This window comes from Ixodes scapularis, unplaced genomic scaffold, assembly GCF_016920785.2.
Source record: "Ixodes scapularis isolate PalLabHiFi unplaced genomic scaffold, ASM1692078v2 PGA_scaffold13__105_contigs__length_92229423, whole genome shotgun sequence".
NCBI lineage: Eukaryota > Metazoa > Arthropoda > Arachnida > Ixodida > Ixodidae > Ixodes > Ixodes scapularis.
The window spans coordinates 24,737,738-24,754,602 of NW_024609839.1; the positions used below are offsets into that span (position 1 = coordinate 24,737,738).

At 44.0% G+C, this 16,865-nt stretch overlaps 1 protein-coding gene across 1 annotated transcript in view; it reads left to right on the forward strand.

Moving 5' to 3' along the window:
- The window catches only part of LOC120844443 (neprilysin-1-like), a 126,736-nt gene that overhangs the window by 90,287 nt on the left and 19,584 nt on the right, over positions 1-16,865 (forward strand). Inside the window, exons 12-14 of the mRNA XM_040216236.1 lie at positions 7,346-7,461; positions 9,984-10,042; positions 13,045-13,096. Coding sequence (XP_040072170.1) covers positions 7,346-7,461; positions 9,984-10,042; positions 13,045-13,096 — 227 coding nt within the window. The remainder of the gene's footprint in view (positions 1-7,345; positions 7,462-9,983; positions 10,043-13,044; positions 13,097-16,865) is intronic.

Genomic DNA, 16,865 nt, shown 5'->3' on the forward strand with positions numbered 1-16,865 from the left:
AGCACTGCTGCCTGCCGCGGAATATGAGAACCTGTCGCAGTTCCATGACCGGAAGACACTCTAGCAGCATTACCGACCGAAGCACCACTCACAGCCCCGCGACGACACTGTCGGGGCTGGGGAACATCCGTCATGCCTTCACAAGTTTGGGCTGGGGACGGGGCAGGGGATCGTCAATTCTCGTAGCTCTCAGTCGTCATCAATTCTCGTAGGTCTCAGTCGTCACAATCATCGTCTCGCAATCGCGTCCTCAAGTCATCACGTAACACTCTTAATGGCTCCTCGCTTACGTCTGTCACTTCATGTCGTCCTGTCTTCATGGTATCATTGAGGCGGGGGCTGTGTTGCAGGGCTGTGGGCTGGAGATCAGTCAGATGCGGCGGAGCGCTTCCACACACGGCGTCAAGGTTGATGGGGGTCAACGGGATGATCGGTACCCCGCACCTCCACCAAATGTTACGGAGATGCGGGGCCGGGAGGAGAAGACAAGGATGTTCACATGATGAAGCCGAATCATTTAATGGCGGCAGGGCCTAGCGCGTGGGCCTAGCGCGCGATAGTAGTGCACACCACTGCCGCAGCGTCGTCTTTTTCATCGGCACCGTAACATACTTGGTGGAGGTGCGGGGGTCCCTTGTCCAAGCCATCTACGGCTCTGCCATCTCGCATCTTCGAAGACATCGGGTGCTTACACCGCCTTCCATGGCAGAAGTTGAGCAAGCGGCGGCTCCGGCCATCCGTACTGGCTCCATACCCTACCGTCAGCGTGATCCCCCCCCCCCCCCCCCCCTTCGCTGGCTTCGGAAGCGACGACGTCGACGAATGGCTTCGCACATTCGAATGAGTCAGTGTGCATAACGCTTGGGACAACAGACTTAAACTTGCCAATGTCGTGTTCTACCTCCGCGACACGGCGAAAGTGTGGTTTGACAAACATGAAGAACAGATAGCGTCATGGGATGCCTTTAAGACCCGGCTATCGGACGTCTTCGGCTGTCCCGTGAGCCGTAAGGAGAACGCCACCCAGCGACTCGCAACGAGAGCCCAATCTTCAGGTGAGTCCATCACCACCTACGTCGAGGACATTCTGGCGCTTTGCAAACGTGTGAACCCCACCATGTCTGAGAAGGAAAAGGTCGAAAACACCATGAAAGGAATTGCCGAAGACGCGTTCGCAGTGTTGGTCTCACGAAATCCAACAACCGTGGCCCAACTTCAGGAAGAGTGCCAACGCTGGGAAGGCCACAGAAGCAGGCGCATTGCCTCCTCCTCTACCGTCTCTCGGCTTCAGAACCGCGTCGCGTCGTCCGGACCACCCTTGACAGGCGACATCAAAAACATTATTCGGCAGATCATCAAAGAAGAGCTCGCCATTCTCTTTACACCCTCTCGCCGAGACCTCCAAAGCGAACCCGTTGACCTGTCACCCGAAGGCATACGAACCCTAATTCGGAACGAGTTGGCACAGTCAGCACCATCGCCACAAGAAACTATCTGCGCAGCCTCACCAGCGCATGCCTGCGGCACACCAAATTGTTTTCAAGCCGACTACAACCCCAGATTCGTCCAAAGCTCCGAGAGGCCATGGCTCCGCCAGTTCTCCTCCCCTCCGGCCACCAGACGACCCACGTGTTTCTACTGTGGCATACCGGTTCACATAGCAAGATTCAGTCGCCGTCGCATCGCGGATACTTCTCGGGCATACAATCCTCGAGCCTTCCCACAGTACAGAGATTATCATCCCGACAGTTATCATCAGGAGGCAGAAGAACACTTACTTAGTAACCCACGGCGTTCAGTTTCCCCTTCATATCGCGCCCGTGCAAACCGAAGCCCCTCACCTGCAGGATACCGGCGACGTTCTCCGATGCGGGTTGACCAAACGCTGCCCAAATCATTTCACGATGGGGAAAACTAAAGGAAGCAGCTAAAGGGGGTACGGCTGCCCCTTCACTTCCTCGACATCCCCCACCGACTACGTCCTCTTCAAACCTATTAGACATAATCATTAAGAAGGTAAGCTTCACAGCACTTGTCGACACAGGAGCGTCCATTTCTATAATTTCTGACCGTGTCCGGAAACGATTGCGACTTGTTTGTACACCCTGGGAACACGGTAGTCTTCGTAGCGCAAACACAACACTGATTTATCCGCTCGGCTTAGTTTCTGTCGAGATTATCATTCAAAATGAACCTTATCGTCACATTTTCGCAGTTCTACCGAGTTGCTCACACGACATTATTTTAGGCTGGGACCTTTTAGTCACTCGACTTGCGCTTATTGACTGTGAGACGAAATCCCTATACCTTAGCAAAGTTACTCCTGCCGTTGAACCTCTTTCATACAACCGTGTTTCTTTCCGTGCAACAAGCAACACTCGAATTTCACCCTTCACTGCAGCGCTTATTCAGTTAACTGCAGACCTTACAGACTCCGATTATTTACTTGAACCGAACTTAGAAATTTCTTTCAGAAAGGTTTCGCGCTGCCCTTTGCTCTCACGCGATCGCGTTCTTGTATATCTACTGTTCTCGTAGCAAACGCGACAAACATCTACCAAATCCTTCCAGCTGGTTCATGCATTGCTACAACGACGCTTCACGACGTCATATACATCAATGCTGTTAGCGATACCGGCTTGACGTTCAACGCACCTTTGATTTCCGACTCCGTCGATGCCCACAAATTGCTTCGCCAGACCATTAACGCCAATTTGCCTGAGTCACAACGTGACGCCTTTCATAAGCTACTGTGCTCTTTTCTCGATATCTTTGACTTTCAACCTACTCCCCTGACACAAACGTCAATTGTTCAACATACCATTGCAACGGGAGACCTCCAGCTTTTACGCAGTCGTCCATATCGTGTTTCTGCCAAAGAAGGCGAAGTTATACAAAATCATGTGAGTGACATGTTGCGCAAAAATATCATTCAGGATTCATCCAGTCCCTGTCATCTCCGGTGGTACTGTTTAAAAAGAAGGATAACACCTGGAGATTCTGTGTTGATTACAGGCGCCTCAACAAAATAACCAAGAAAGACGTTTACCCTCTTCCACGCATAGATGACGCCCTCGATAGCCTACACGATGCCAACTACTTTTCTTCGATAGATATGCGTTCAGGGTATTGGTAAATCAGCGTAGACGAAAAAGATCGCGAAAAGACAGCTTTCGTTACTCCTGATGGCCTTTATGAGTTCCGTGTTATGCCCTTCGGATTGTGCAACGCTCCTGCTACCTTCGAGCGAATGATAGATTCTTTGCTCTGAGGCTTGCGTTGGACAACTTGTTTATGCTATTTAGATGACGTTATAATATTCTCGTCCAATTTTCACACACACTTGTCTCGCCTCACGGCTGTGCTGAAAATATTTCGCGACGCTGGCCTTCAGCTGAACTCTAAGAAGTGCGTATTTGGAAACACTGAAATTAAGATCCTCGGCCACTTGGTCAGCCCCCAGGGCATATCCCCTGATCCTGAGAAATTAACCGCAGTTTCCCAGTTCCCCCCACCAACGAATCAAAAGGCTTTGCGCTCTTGTTTCGGGCTGTGCTCCTCTTTCCGACGGTTCATTCGTGGCTTCGCTGAAATATCGGCCCCCCTGCACCTCCTTCTGAAAAAGAACGTCCCTTTCATTTGGTCTCAATGCGAACAACGTGCATTTCATGCTCTCAAAACCGCGCTTACAACACAACCCGTCTTGGCCCATTTCAACCCCTCTTTTGAAGTGGAAATACACGCTGATGCTAGTGGATACGGTCTTGGTGCTGTCCTCATTCAAAAACACGAAGGCAAAGAACATGTCGTTGCCTATGCGAGCCGTGCTTTACCTAAACCTGAAATTAATTATGCAATAACAGAAAAAGAATGTCTCGCGATTATTTGGGCAATTGCCAAGTTCAGACCATACGTATTTGGACGCCCCTTTAAGGTCGTTACAGATCACCATGCCTTATGCTGGTTATCCAACCTCAAAGATCCCTCGGGAAGGCTCAGCAGATGGGCCCTTAATCTTCAAGAATACGATGTATCTATATTTTATAAATCTGGTAGAAAACATGAAGCACCTGATTGCTTGCATTGAAATCCGATAGCTTCAGACCCATCACTCCCTTCTATGCCCATCAATGTAATCGCTTTGACCTCAAGCTTAGACTTTGCTGTAGAACAGCAAAAAGACAAATCCCTCCGCCAAGTATTTCAGTGTTTACAGAAGTGTCCTCAGACACGTAAGGAAAAACGCCTTACCAATATCTACACATTGGAACACGGAATATTATACCGCCGGAACTATGACCCGCAAGGTGCGCCACTCCTGTATGTTGTTCCTAAGCATCTCCGTGGCGACATATTGCGTACTCTGCATGATGACCCCACAGCTGGACACATGGGGTTCTTCAAGACATACATGCGTGTCCGACACACTTTCTACTGGCAGGGCATGTACCGTGATATCTTCAAATGCGTTGCATCATGTCTACAATGTCAACGCCGGAAACGACCCACCATCGCGCCCGCCGGACGCCTACATCCTCTTCACCCTCTCCATTATCCATTTGAACGCGTGGGGATTTATCTTTTCGGTCCACTTCCTGTTACGCAATCAGGCAACCGGTGGAGTATTGTCGCAATTGACCACTTGTCGCGTTATGCCGAGACGTCCCCATTGCCTACCTCCAATGCTGAAGATGTCGCCGCTTTCCTTCTGAAACAAGTTTTTCTGCGGCACGGACCTCCTCGGCATCTCATCAGCGACCGAGGCACAGTCTTCCTCTCCCAAGCGGTTCAACAGTTGTTAAGCCTCTGTGGAACTGTACATAAACCTACTACAGCTTACCATCCCCAGACGAACGGTCTAGTGGAACGCTTCAATCGCACAATAGCAGACATGATCTCCATGTACGTCCAGTCCGATCATCAGAACTGGGACAGTGTACTTCCCTTCGTCACCTACGCCTACAACACTGCTCTCCAAGACACACACGGCTACACTCCATTTTTTCTTCTACACAATCGATCCCCAACCACACTTCTCGACGCGTTACTTCCTTACAACCACAATGAACAGCTAGAGGACACTGTCGCCCGCCTTGTCTGCCGTGCCGAAGAGGCGCGATAGCTCGCCCGCCTACGCACAATGGCTTCACAGCAGCGCCAATGTCAACGTTACAACGAGACACATCGACCTGCGTCTTACACCGCCGGTGACCTTGTGTGGCTCTGGACGCCACGTCGGCAACAGGGCAAGGCCACCAAGTTCCTTCACCGGTACGCCGGCCCATACCGCATCACTGCCAAGCTGTCGGACCTCACCTACCAGGTACAGCTCCTGCACCCAACACCTGACCGACGGACACCTTCGAAGGACACCGTTCACATCACCCGCATCAAACCCTACCATCATCCCAATCAAACCCTCGCCCTAGAACACCCCTTTTCTCCACCAAACTTCCCCCTCCACTATGCGGTCGAGACGACCGCCAATAACGGCGGGGGTAATGATACATAGACGGCGACGAAGACAACGACAGGCCATTGGCAGTGGCTCGTGCACACAGGCGCTGCAGCGGGCAGTTTTGAATTAAAACTATCGTTCGGAGGGCACCCCGTTGCCATCGCTCCTTCCAGCACCGTAACAATATATATATATATAACCAGAGAGGAATCGCGAGTAGAGAACTTTTCAGGGGCCTTTCAAGATCGGGGGAGAATTCCACGTCAGGCTTATTAAGCGCGTCGTGCATTATCTGCATACGTGTCAATGAAGGGGCAAATTTTAAGTCAAAAGGGTAAAAAAAAAGACGTCAATTTGTTTTTGCCGTTAGGGAACATAAAATAAAATTCTACCAAGTAGAAAAATAGAGTCAGTAACTCTGTTAAACATCTTATATCGAAATACCATATTGTGAAACTTGCACTCATGCCAACCTAACAAGTGCGTACCAAGATTCCCGGTATCGACGCGACCGCAGAAAAAATGGTGGCCTGATACAGGCAATTAGTGTTCAGCATTATTAGTGTTCCGCTTTTTTGAGTATTATGTGGCTTAATTTGCATTCTGAACTTTTATTTTCAATATTCTCTTTCACTGTTTGGTGGAAGGTTATATTATCGCAAACTTCCCTCGGATCAATTAACTGGAGACATGTCGGCAGCAATCCCATTCAGGATTGCGAAAGTGGAAAAACGTATTAAAGTATAAAGTGCCTTTTAGCGGTATACCCCAATCCGAACATTTATTCTTTCGTAAGTCCGTCTGTACATTTCCCGCTAAATTTGGAAGAAAAATTAACGTGACCTATACACCAACGCAGTCTCCAAGTCACTAAAATTCAGGTCTCACCAATTCTCGGTCAGTCTACCCTCTAAATCTAGCGGAGAAATCCACAAGGTGTGACTAAAATGTCTTTAAGTTTCGGGCTAGATTTAGCAGACAAGTTTCGATCGAGCAAAGTGGCGTCCCGTGACCTCTACAAAAATTAAAATTGTCCGTTAACTTCATTGTAGGAATTGACGTCAGGCAGGCTGCATGACGTCAATTCACCAGTTTACTTTTACCGCTAAATGTAGCAGGGATATTGACATCGCGTGAATGCACTCTTCAAAAAGACTGTTTATCGCTTTCCAAACAGAGTTAATAACGGCTCCATAAATACGGCATATCATTCGTTTAGAATTCTGAGATAAGGAGTTAGCGTACTTGCGGTTGCGTACTTGCGGATAAGGAGTTAGCGTACTTGCAGATAAGGAGTTAACGTACTTGCGTTCCGTGGCGGGGCCACGGAATGGTTGAGATGTGGTGCGGTGACGCAGTTTGTTTCTTCGCTGAGGCTCTTGAATTAAATCAGTTGAAAGTTAGCGCTCTCTGGTGTCTGTTGTTCCCATGTCCCTGTCTTCAAAGCGCAATCACGTTTTCTAACGTACCATACCAACTTGCCCAACAATCAGCACTTGTCAATAAAGGTCCTTTCGACTTTTTTTTAAACATTGCTTTTACAAAAAAAAACTATCTACCGTATCGAGATTCTTAAACAAACAAATAAAACTTTAAATGTAACAACACGAAGAGACTAAACATAGAGCATTGCTTGATATCTAGTACACTTAAGCAAAATAAAAGCGGAAATACAAACAAATATACGTTTTTTAGAGTTGTTACGTTGCGACGTTCGGTTTTGAAACATGGTAGAGGTCTGACCTGCTAATTTTCTATAAGAGAGACGCCTTGAGGCCCAATAACTTGATTTAATATTATCCAGTCGGTACGTCACGGAACTACTTGGGTTGATTGGGAAACAGTTTATAAATTCACACAGATCCGGTTCTTCAATTGACATCATAGGTTCCTCCTTTGGATGAGAAGAAATCGCTTTATGTTACAATGGTGAAGTCTGTACTAGAGAATAATCGGGTTATTAATCTGGAAAAACTAACTTCATCAGTGGACAAGACTAAAGAGTAAGCATCTCTTTTTTTTATTCGGGATTACTACATTATTTGTCCTTTGATATATTGTTGTTTCGCAAAAAAACCTTTAGGCTATATATGTTACCGATTCTAACAAAACAAAGGAGACGCAAATACAATACTTAAGAAAAAGCAAGAACGTGTGCTTCTTTGTACCTAGCAAAACAGCAAAAAACAACAAATTACTAGAAGACAATGAGCAAAAAGATTTCATTTCAAACGGTGTTGTGTTTGCCCACTTTTTTGTGCTCCCTCCTCTCATTTCCTTATATATGTATATTCGATACCAGCTCGTTTGTCCAGAACAAAGTGTTATTTTTTCTTAATTTGCAGATATTTTTTGTATTTAAAGCAACGAGAATATAAGACGAGAAAGACTACAAACAGATTATCAAAGACGATACGCCCCCCCTCCCCCCCAAATGCTTCGTTTTAGTTCTAAAAAAAAAACATATATACTTTTTTCAGGTTTATACAAAGTCTTGTTAACAATATCAGCTTTTTACAAGTTACCCCACTACAAGTACCATACGCGAAAAGCACTGTAGTCATTGAGCTTCACTGGGCACTTGTATCACATTCACCTTCGATATGAAAACTTCATTGTGAGGCACAAGATACTCACTCAGTGGCATTGAGTTATTTAAACAAAAACCAAAAAAATACTTTTTAGCGCCACCATACATGCAGGGCGTTTCAGCTAACTTTTGCCAAGACTTAAAGAATGTGGGATACGCTACGCATGTCGAACCAAAGCAGCATCGTCCTCCTTCCCATTGAGGAAGTAATTTTTGAGGTCTGCCGAATTGCCTAATTGACACAGAATAAATGGCCGACATTTAATATCTTTGTGTGCGCAAACCGTCCAGCGAAGAAGTCGCAGAACGCGTTCAGAAATATTTCATAGTGCTGTTCTCAGCAGGGTAGCCTTTTTGTGTGAAAGTATCTTGAGGCTTAAAGAAATCCCACGGGAATGAACAAAACTTATATGTGTGTACCCGCTAGCTAACTTTTTATGCCGTTGCCATAAATCAGAATTATAAACAAAGTGTCCAACATGGTCTTACCGTTAAAGGTAATACTAAATATTAATGGTCTCTCAAAGAGCTGTTAGTGTGTGTGTTGATCATGGAACTGGCTGCTTTACGTTAAATGACAGTTTAAATTAAACAAAGTTCAGCTTGTTTAATTGAACATTGCTCTCTATCAACAGTGTAGAGAATAATGTTGAACTTGTCAAAAAAATATAAACGGGAGGCAATATTTTAAGGTTTAATTTTAGACGAAAACGTACGTTGGTACTGTCATAAAGGACGAGGTGAAAGAAAGAATAACTGGGAAGACTTCAACGTTTAATAAGGCGAATTTGTGCCCAAAATAAAAAAGGGAAAGAGAAGGTAACAGCAGAGCATCGCGGGCGTCGAAGTCGGCGTAACAGCAGAGTCGAACGTTGGGGCGAGACTTACTGACACTGGCTCGCCACGCGGAGCACCTTTTGTAGCCGCGAGTTTCTCTGGAACATTCGACCTAGAACGTTCGGCTCGTAGAACATTCGTAACTGCATCGCACGAGGACGTTCCCGAACTTACGAGAACGCCAATTAGAAAGAATAAATAAAAGAAGATTCCGCTCCCTGCAACCGAATCCGGATCCTTCGCGCGACAGACAAGCACGCTAAGCACTAGGCCACGCACGCACTCGTTCGGCAACGCGCCTGGCAATACTTTACTTCTTGGGTTAGTGGATTTGGAAGGTGTGGCTGTGGCAGGGCTGGAGATGATGTACCGTACCATGCAATAAAATATGGCCCCGATGGAACTTGGCCTTTTAAAGAGAACGGGTTAATCGGTGTTTTAACAAGTTGTGGTGCCATTTAGCGCAGAGGTGTTTACATAAAAACCTAGCTCGTATTCTTTTAGTAAGTGAAAACTCATTATGAGTTCTGGCTAAGTACCGTCATCGTTTTTCATTTGAAATGCTTGTTAATATAGGTTTCAATTTCATATTAATTATAAAATAGATTAAATTTTTGTTTGGCATAGTTTGGTTGAGTATCCATATCACTCACAAAAGAGTTGGTCTATAGTTTAAATTAATGATTTTAATGGGCCAGTTGTGGTTCATTTTGTTAAAACATAAGGAATGAATTCAATCCCTTCAATCTTATTTTACCAGTCTTTCGGTAATTAAAAGGCCTATTGACCCGTGGTTTATTTTTTGAAAAATATTTAGCTTAAGGCTCGTCTCTAGGAAAAGCTTTTTTTTATTTTAACTCAAGTGAGCTAATATTATCACAATTCAAAATGTTAAATGAGTCGTCCTATGACACCTCTGCAGTAGATCGTGAGGCAACATGTTAAAAAACCAATTTGTGTGCTCTCTTCAAAAGCCATCAATGCCATCGCGATCCTCTGTAGAATGTTTCTGAGTTGAAAGCCGCACATAATAATGCGGATACCCAAATTTATTATTGATCTGGAACGTGTACTGTAACAATTTAAATTACATTTCAGATGGTCAAGAGATGCAGCTGATGTGAATGGAGAGTACAAACCCATAACAAATTCTTTCAGTAAGTAAAAAAGGATCGTGAATTTTGGCTAAGTACAGTCAGTGTTTTTAATTTTAAATGCTTGTTGTTTTAGGTTTTTATTATATAATAAATGTAAAAATAGGATATATTTTCAGCGTAATTTGGACCAATTATCATATGCTTTATGAACTTATAGCTTATAGTATAAATAAACAATCACAAACGTGCTTATGCAATAATAACAGTAACTAGTTGACGTTATCAAGTCTACCTTTCTAAATCACACGAAAGAGGTATTCTTTCGTAATTTGTTCTAGAATTAGGCACTATACCAACAACCGAAACATCGATAAGGTGGTTACGTTGCCTAAATCAGGAGGCGAATACGATGCATTCAATTACCGTCCGATTTATTTACTATCATTCTACTTGTATGTAAAACCCTTAAAGATATCATCTCCGCTCTCTTAGTAAGCTTCTTGGATTTCAGTCAATTTTACATCGCTTCAGCATAGGCTCCGAAAGGCAATATCATGTGAGATACAACTTCTCACCTTCACTCTCAAACTTCATTGTTTCCTCAATTGTGTCTCTCATACTAACTGCCCGAGACTCACAGTTGAAAGCCTCAAGGTATCCGATGAAATATCACACATTCTACTAAATTATACAGACTGCCCCTAAACCCAGATCCTCCTGTACTCACTTGAATGTCTAACTTTTTCTAATTGTTTACATTTTGTAAATGCTAATAGTAGCAATATTTTTTGTCATTCTGGACTCTGGTGTACCGCAACGCTCAATAATGGTTTCTTTTGCATCAAATCGGTGTGAACAATCTAGTACCTAATATCTCCCTGTCAATTCGATTTTTTGCTAATGACAGTGTTATGAACCGGAATCTAACTCGACCGCTTGATATTTACCAACCTCGGACATACCTTCTTACGTTGTTCATTGCTGAGATTCTCGCATGATGAAATGAAATGCTGCTAAATATAAGCCTATAATTGTGTCCCGTTTTAACACTGCGCGTCCTACACATTACATTTATAAATATTCTGGCGTTTGTTTTCTCTCAAAAGTACCTTGGCATCGGTAAGGCCCCTAATTTATCCTGGAACTCTCATGTTGACTATGTTAACGACACTGCAAACCGCAGGCTTCGTTACCTAAAACTAGAGTAGCTTTAGATGCTTGCGATGCTGGTGTTGAGTAAGTCTTAAACTCTACACTTGCGTTCTAGAGTAAAGTCCTAAACACTACACTTGCGATGTAGAGTTTCACAATGTCCCACATTTTGGTTCTCCAAGCATAGAGAAAAGTGACCGTCGCTCTTGCAGCACACGAGACGGGCTTGATCTCTTCGTCGATAAGATTGTTTGCTGAAGACTGCGCTGTCTACCGAATAATATCTAGTGACTCCGATTCCCAACAATTGCAGCATGATTTGGATTCTTTCTCGCTATGGTGCGAGCTTTGGTTAATGGAACTTAACATTAAAAAATGTAAGCTAATATGCATAACCCGTAAAGCTACCTTTACTGCTACTTATAATCTTAATAACACATCATTAGAACTTGTAGACTCCTACGAATATCTGGGTGTGATACCTAGCTCCGATATTTCCTGGAACCTGTATGTGACTTACGTGATTAATAACGCTAAACGTAACTCTTAAACATAACTTTTTTCTGGCCCCTTTTTCGTTAAAACTATTTCTTTATAAAACATTAGTACGCTCTATGCTTGAATATGCAGCCTTCATCTGGGATCCCGGTACTACCCACCTTACTGACTCAATCAAATCCGTTCAGAATAAATCCGCACGTTTTACTTTGGCTAATTATAACCGGACCGAAGCGTGACATCAAAAAAGGACATTTTACTTCTACCCAACCTCGCACATCGCCGCAGAATTACTCGCATTTGTCTTTTTCACAAAATATTCTACAACAACCCGGTTCTCAGAATTCAACTATTTACCCCACCATCATTTCTTTCAGCTCGTCTAGATCAACAGCACAAAGTATGCGGTCCATCTTGCCGCTACAATAAATATTTTAACTCATTTATTCCGAGAGGCACAAAAGAATAGAATCAGTTACCTTCATCACATGCATCAATTGTTGATCCTGCTCTGTTTCATACCAGTGTTAGTGACCATATTTTCCCCATTATCTGAGTTGTGTTCTACTGTTGTTCTATGTTGTTTCTTTTGTTTATTTCTACCACTCTCCTCTGTAATTCCCCTGGCCCTGAGTACAAAATAAGTAAAACAAAATAAAATAAAATGACAAGCGAAGTCGCGCGCTTTCTACCTTGGCCTCGACAGCACAAAAGGTGTCGTCTACTCATGTTGTCTGTTATATCTCTGTTCTAAAACATGGCTAGAGTTATAAAACAACCAAACTGCATGGTATTTTGTTTATTCATCCAATGCTCAACGATTCATAAAGCTTCCAACTTGTTAGGTTTTAGTGTAAGATCTACTTTTTCGCAAGCACAAAACGGAAAACACGTAACGACCCAAGTTAACTTTGGTGCGGTACATACGCCAGCGGTGGCCTTGTCTTCCGGAAGCGTCCTCGCAATACATATTATGCTCCTACGGTCAGTGAAACCAACATGAAAAAAGCTTAGCTACTTGTACTACCTTCCCACTTGCTCGTTGTCCCTGCTTCTTTCACATGCTTTACCGCATCACCAATTCGACTGCTCGTAACTTGTGCTTGCACCGTCTTATAACTCAGCTGGTCACAATCACACTTATAAACCTAACAGCAAATTGTTATACCATATTCCCGCCTCTTTTTTTGCAATTTCGGATGTATTTTAAACATGGCTACTAAAACTTGATTTAATTGCTGCTTCCTGTCTTCACTCCCCTTATCCCTGTAGTAGTGTTTGTTAAAGTAAAATATCTAAATAAATTGACTAAATTATCTGTGTTCTTTCTAATAATACTAGCTAAACGTTTAACCGCTACCAAAATAGATATGATTTTTTTTGGTTGCATTTGTTCTCTTTCTTACTTCAAGTGTTATATGCTGGAGTGCTACAGGAGCCCCTCTACTCATACCAAATTCCAATGTAAGTATACCGAGTATGTTCCGCCTTCAAATCGTTCTGTGTTTTATCTACGATATTTGCAAGAGTGAAGACAACTTCGGCCGGTGGGGTTATTTATTGTAGTGGTTAAAATGTGAAGAAGTTGATATCCTTGTAGTTCCTTCGTTTGTTTTATGCAGAGCATAATTCGAAATGTAGATCTAGTGATTATTTTTCCTCTCTGGACGTTTCTAGATTCTTCTGATTTGAGTTCGACTATACTGTCGGAAAACATAATATTACACCAAACACTTCTCATGTTACAGGATTATGAGAGTCTCATAGTCAGACACGCAGGTATAGAGAATAAGATAAAACGACGCCCTTCCTCAGAACGCAAGATTGTAATCAATTTTAAACTTCGTGCAAAAAATATACTTCAAATGCTAGGATAAAATTGTACTTTTCAAAATACGAAAAATCTGCTTAATCAAACGTTATGTACCCTAGTAAAAACAACCCTTCATCCCATAAAGACCCCTCAGTGAACTAGACATAACCGCCCTTCAAATTTCTTCAGTCCTTCAAACCCCTTCATTCCTTAAAACCCTCAGCCCTTCAGACCCTTCGAACCCTTCAGACATTAAACCTTTCAAAACCTTTAGCCTTTCAACTCCTTAGACGCCCAAACAATTTTGAGCCATAAACCGAAAATGAAAGTGTTTAAAATGGCATTGGGAGTTTGTTTTTGACATTTACTTTTACATGCATGTTCAAACTCGTAAATAAAAATAGAACCAACCTGGACTCCAACACGGGCGCAAGCAGCTGTAGGGAGAAGCTATCTGGACAAATCGCGGCAACCAAGATCTTTTTCGCCAAAAATGTCTTTCGAGGTGCTCACAATTCTGCTCGGTAAATTCCTGAGATGTAAATAAATTAAACTTTTACAATTGAGAAGGTGCACCAGACGAACTCACTTTCAGTAACATGTTTTACAAAAACCACAAACGTAAAGCCAACGCCCGCTGCCGTTTAAAAAATGCTGAGCACGGTCATGGTGCTGTGCCGGGTGCCGTCGCAACGGCGTCCCCGGTGTTTCTTTTCGCTCGATGGACGAGCTTTCGAAGCCATACTGCTCAATCGACACAAGAAACAGGGCACTGAAGAACCTCCTCCCTTATCCGCGCACTGAGCTGCTCTCGCAGATGGATCCCACATGTGGGACACCAAGCCGACTCTGAGCGAGCTTTTCTTACGGCCGTCCAATACAAAATAGAAAAGACGGCTTCTTCGACACGTATATTATGATGGGCCCGAGACGCGTTAAAAATATTTGAATGGGTCACGTTGCTTTCCGGTGAAAGATCCTGAGAGACCACAGAAACCTCTCGGAAAAATTTGACTTACCTCTATCCCTTCAAAAATGCTTAGAGCACATTTTCTTAGAACTATGACGTACCACTCAGTACCATCAGAAATTTTTGAAAGGTATATCAGGAACTCTTAGAAATCCTAGTTAGCCCCATAAACCTTCCTTTGTGCCAACTTTCATACTTTTGCCGTCTCGTGTTTCTTAAAACTGTTAGGTACTTTGTACGGGTATTTACCAGAAAGTAATGCCTCCTATTTTCTTTGGGGGGGGGGGGGGGGGGGGAAGGGAACTGTCACAGAAATTGGTAAAAATACACGAAATATTGCTTCACATTTCCGCTATACATTGTATTTTTACAGAAACTTCGCCCTGCTTTACGGCTTTACGCTGGCACAAGCTAAGGGCATGCGTGTCTTCCCTGTACCAGCTTGTTTTATTTTTACATAGTCATGTCAGGACCCCACGAATCACATTCTTGTCGTTTCGAAACCTTCTTCCGACAAGACATCGTTTAGAGGGTCAAAAAGTTGCAAATCTGATAGATCAAGTAAGAACTATAGAAGGATGGGACAGTACAGTCCGAGCGTTTGTCTCCTGTGTTTTGAGGCTGGTGTTAGGGCGGGCATTGTCGTGCTGAATCAAAATGTCTCCTTGCTCGTGTTCAGCCGCACACGTCAGTAATTTCGCGGAACTGTGCCTTCTTTACTGCCTGAATGTTCTAAGGATAATATTTAAGCGTTGATGCGCTGATCTAGACAAATATCAATGACACGCAGCAGCGTGTCTGGTTAAGTCCCGGTGCCAGGACTTCTGACTGCGGTCAATATACAGTTTCGTTTCGTCAATCTTTAATCACTTAAGGGACACTGAAATAAAAAAAAAACTTATTATGAAGTTTGTTTGGAACACGTATTTTGTTTTAATTATTTTTTTTTTTTTTGCGTAAAACTTTTTACGGGTAATATTTAAAACGTCAGGCACTATTTGCTTTGAGGTAGCCCGCACCACGCCCATCAACGTAGCTAGCTACGTTCTATTTCTCGACTTTCATTGGTTGGAGAGATGATTCTCGTGTGGACTGTTCGTTGTAAAACTAATTCCCCCATGCCGCGATAGTCTTGCATTAGACGTTTTTATGCTTCAGAATCAAGCAGTAGATATATAGAATGTCAATATTGTTTTTAAAAAAATATCATGAGATTGTATTTTAGGCTTTGGTTTCAAATGATATCATTCATGGCTGCCGGCGTTTGCAGCAAGCGGTTTCACGCACAAGCGTAGCTCGTTAAAGTCGCCCTGTTTTTATGACTGCGAATCGTTTCACGTTCACAAAGGTGTCTAGCGGAGAATATCCTCATCCTCAACGGTCGTAGTTTGCCGGAAACAATTGTCGAGAGTGCACGCCTTCGGAAGCGCTGTACGGGTCCTTGTTTTCGTAGCGGGACTGGAATAAGCCTAGCGTCCCACGTGAACTAATTTGCTTGACCTACATTGATTTGTTCATTTACGCGTCTTCAAGCTGAATAAATGAGTCGGTTCCTGTGAAAGCAGCACCTTTACTCTGGAAATTGTCCAACCGTCGTGATTGCGACCAGGTGCCGATGTAGGTGTTTCCAGAACGAAAGGGGGAGGAGGGGCAGATCACCATTTCAAATATTTGTGAACCTCCCTCCCCCGCCCCCCTTCCCGCCGTCTTTTCCGCGCCCTTAACTTTAACACATGCTGAATTCAATGTGGTGGGGAGCAGTCAAGTCCTTCGGACCTCCCATCTGAATCCACCACTGATTGCGATCATGGCTTCAGCAATAAGAGGTAACCCAGTTGCACAGGAAAGAATTCGAGAGCCATATCGCGGTAAGAAGTCGGGTGTTCGAGTCGCATCATATTTTTCCATGTATGTTTCCGCCATTTCGCTGCAGAATGCCTGTTGCACTCAAGTTTTGGGCAGTCCATCTGGCTTGCTGGGCGAGTATTTTTAGATCGCGTTTTAATTGTTCGTCATGACACTCACCCACCTTTCTCGTGAACGCTATGCCACTCACAGTCACAGACACTGGTACAACAGAGGTGGGGTGAATTACTGATATTGGTTCCGGGGGGGTGAAGGGGGGGTTGTAATTCAGGCGACGGGAGGGACCTTGAGAGAAAGTCGCGGCGGACGGTGCAAAGGAGGTTATGCCGGCTGTCGCCGCCGTGTCACATGGTGCCGCCTAAACTAAAAGGACCTCAAAGCGGCAACTAATTGTTTCATTTAAAGTGAGATCACAGGACATTTAAATAATCCGTGAGGTGTGCCCGGTGCCCATCGTCGAAGCCAAATAGCGATTTCCAGTGATCAAAAGTGCTCCCGCATTCTTCAGAAAAATGTAAGAGAAGAAAACACGAGCGAAGAGGTTTTGGAGGTGGCGACAGCCCCCTTCCCCCATTTCGCCCCTC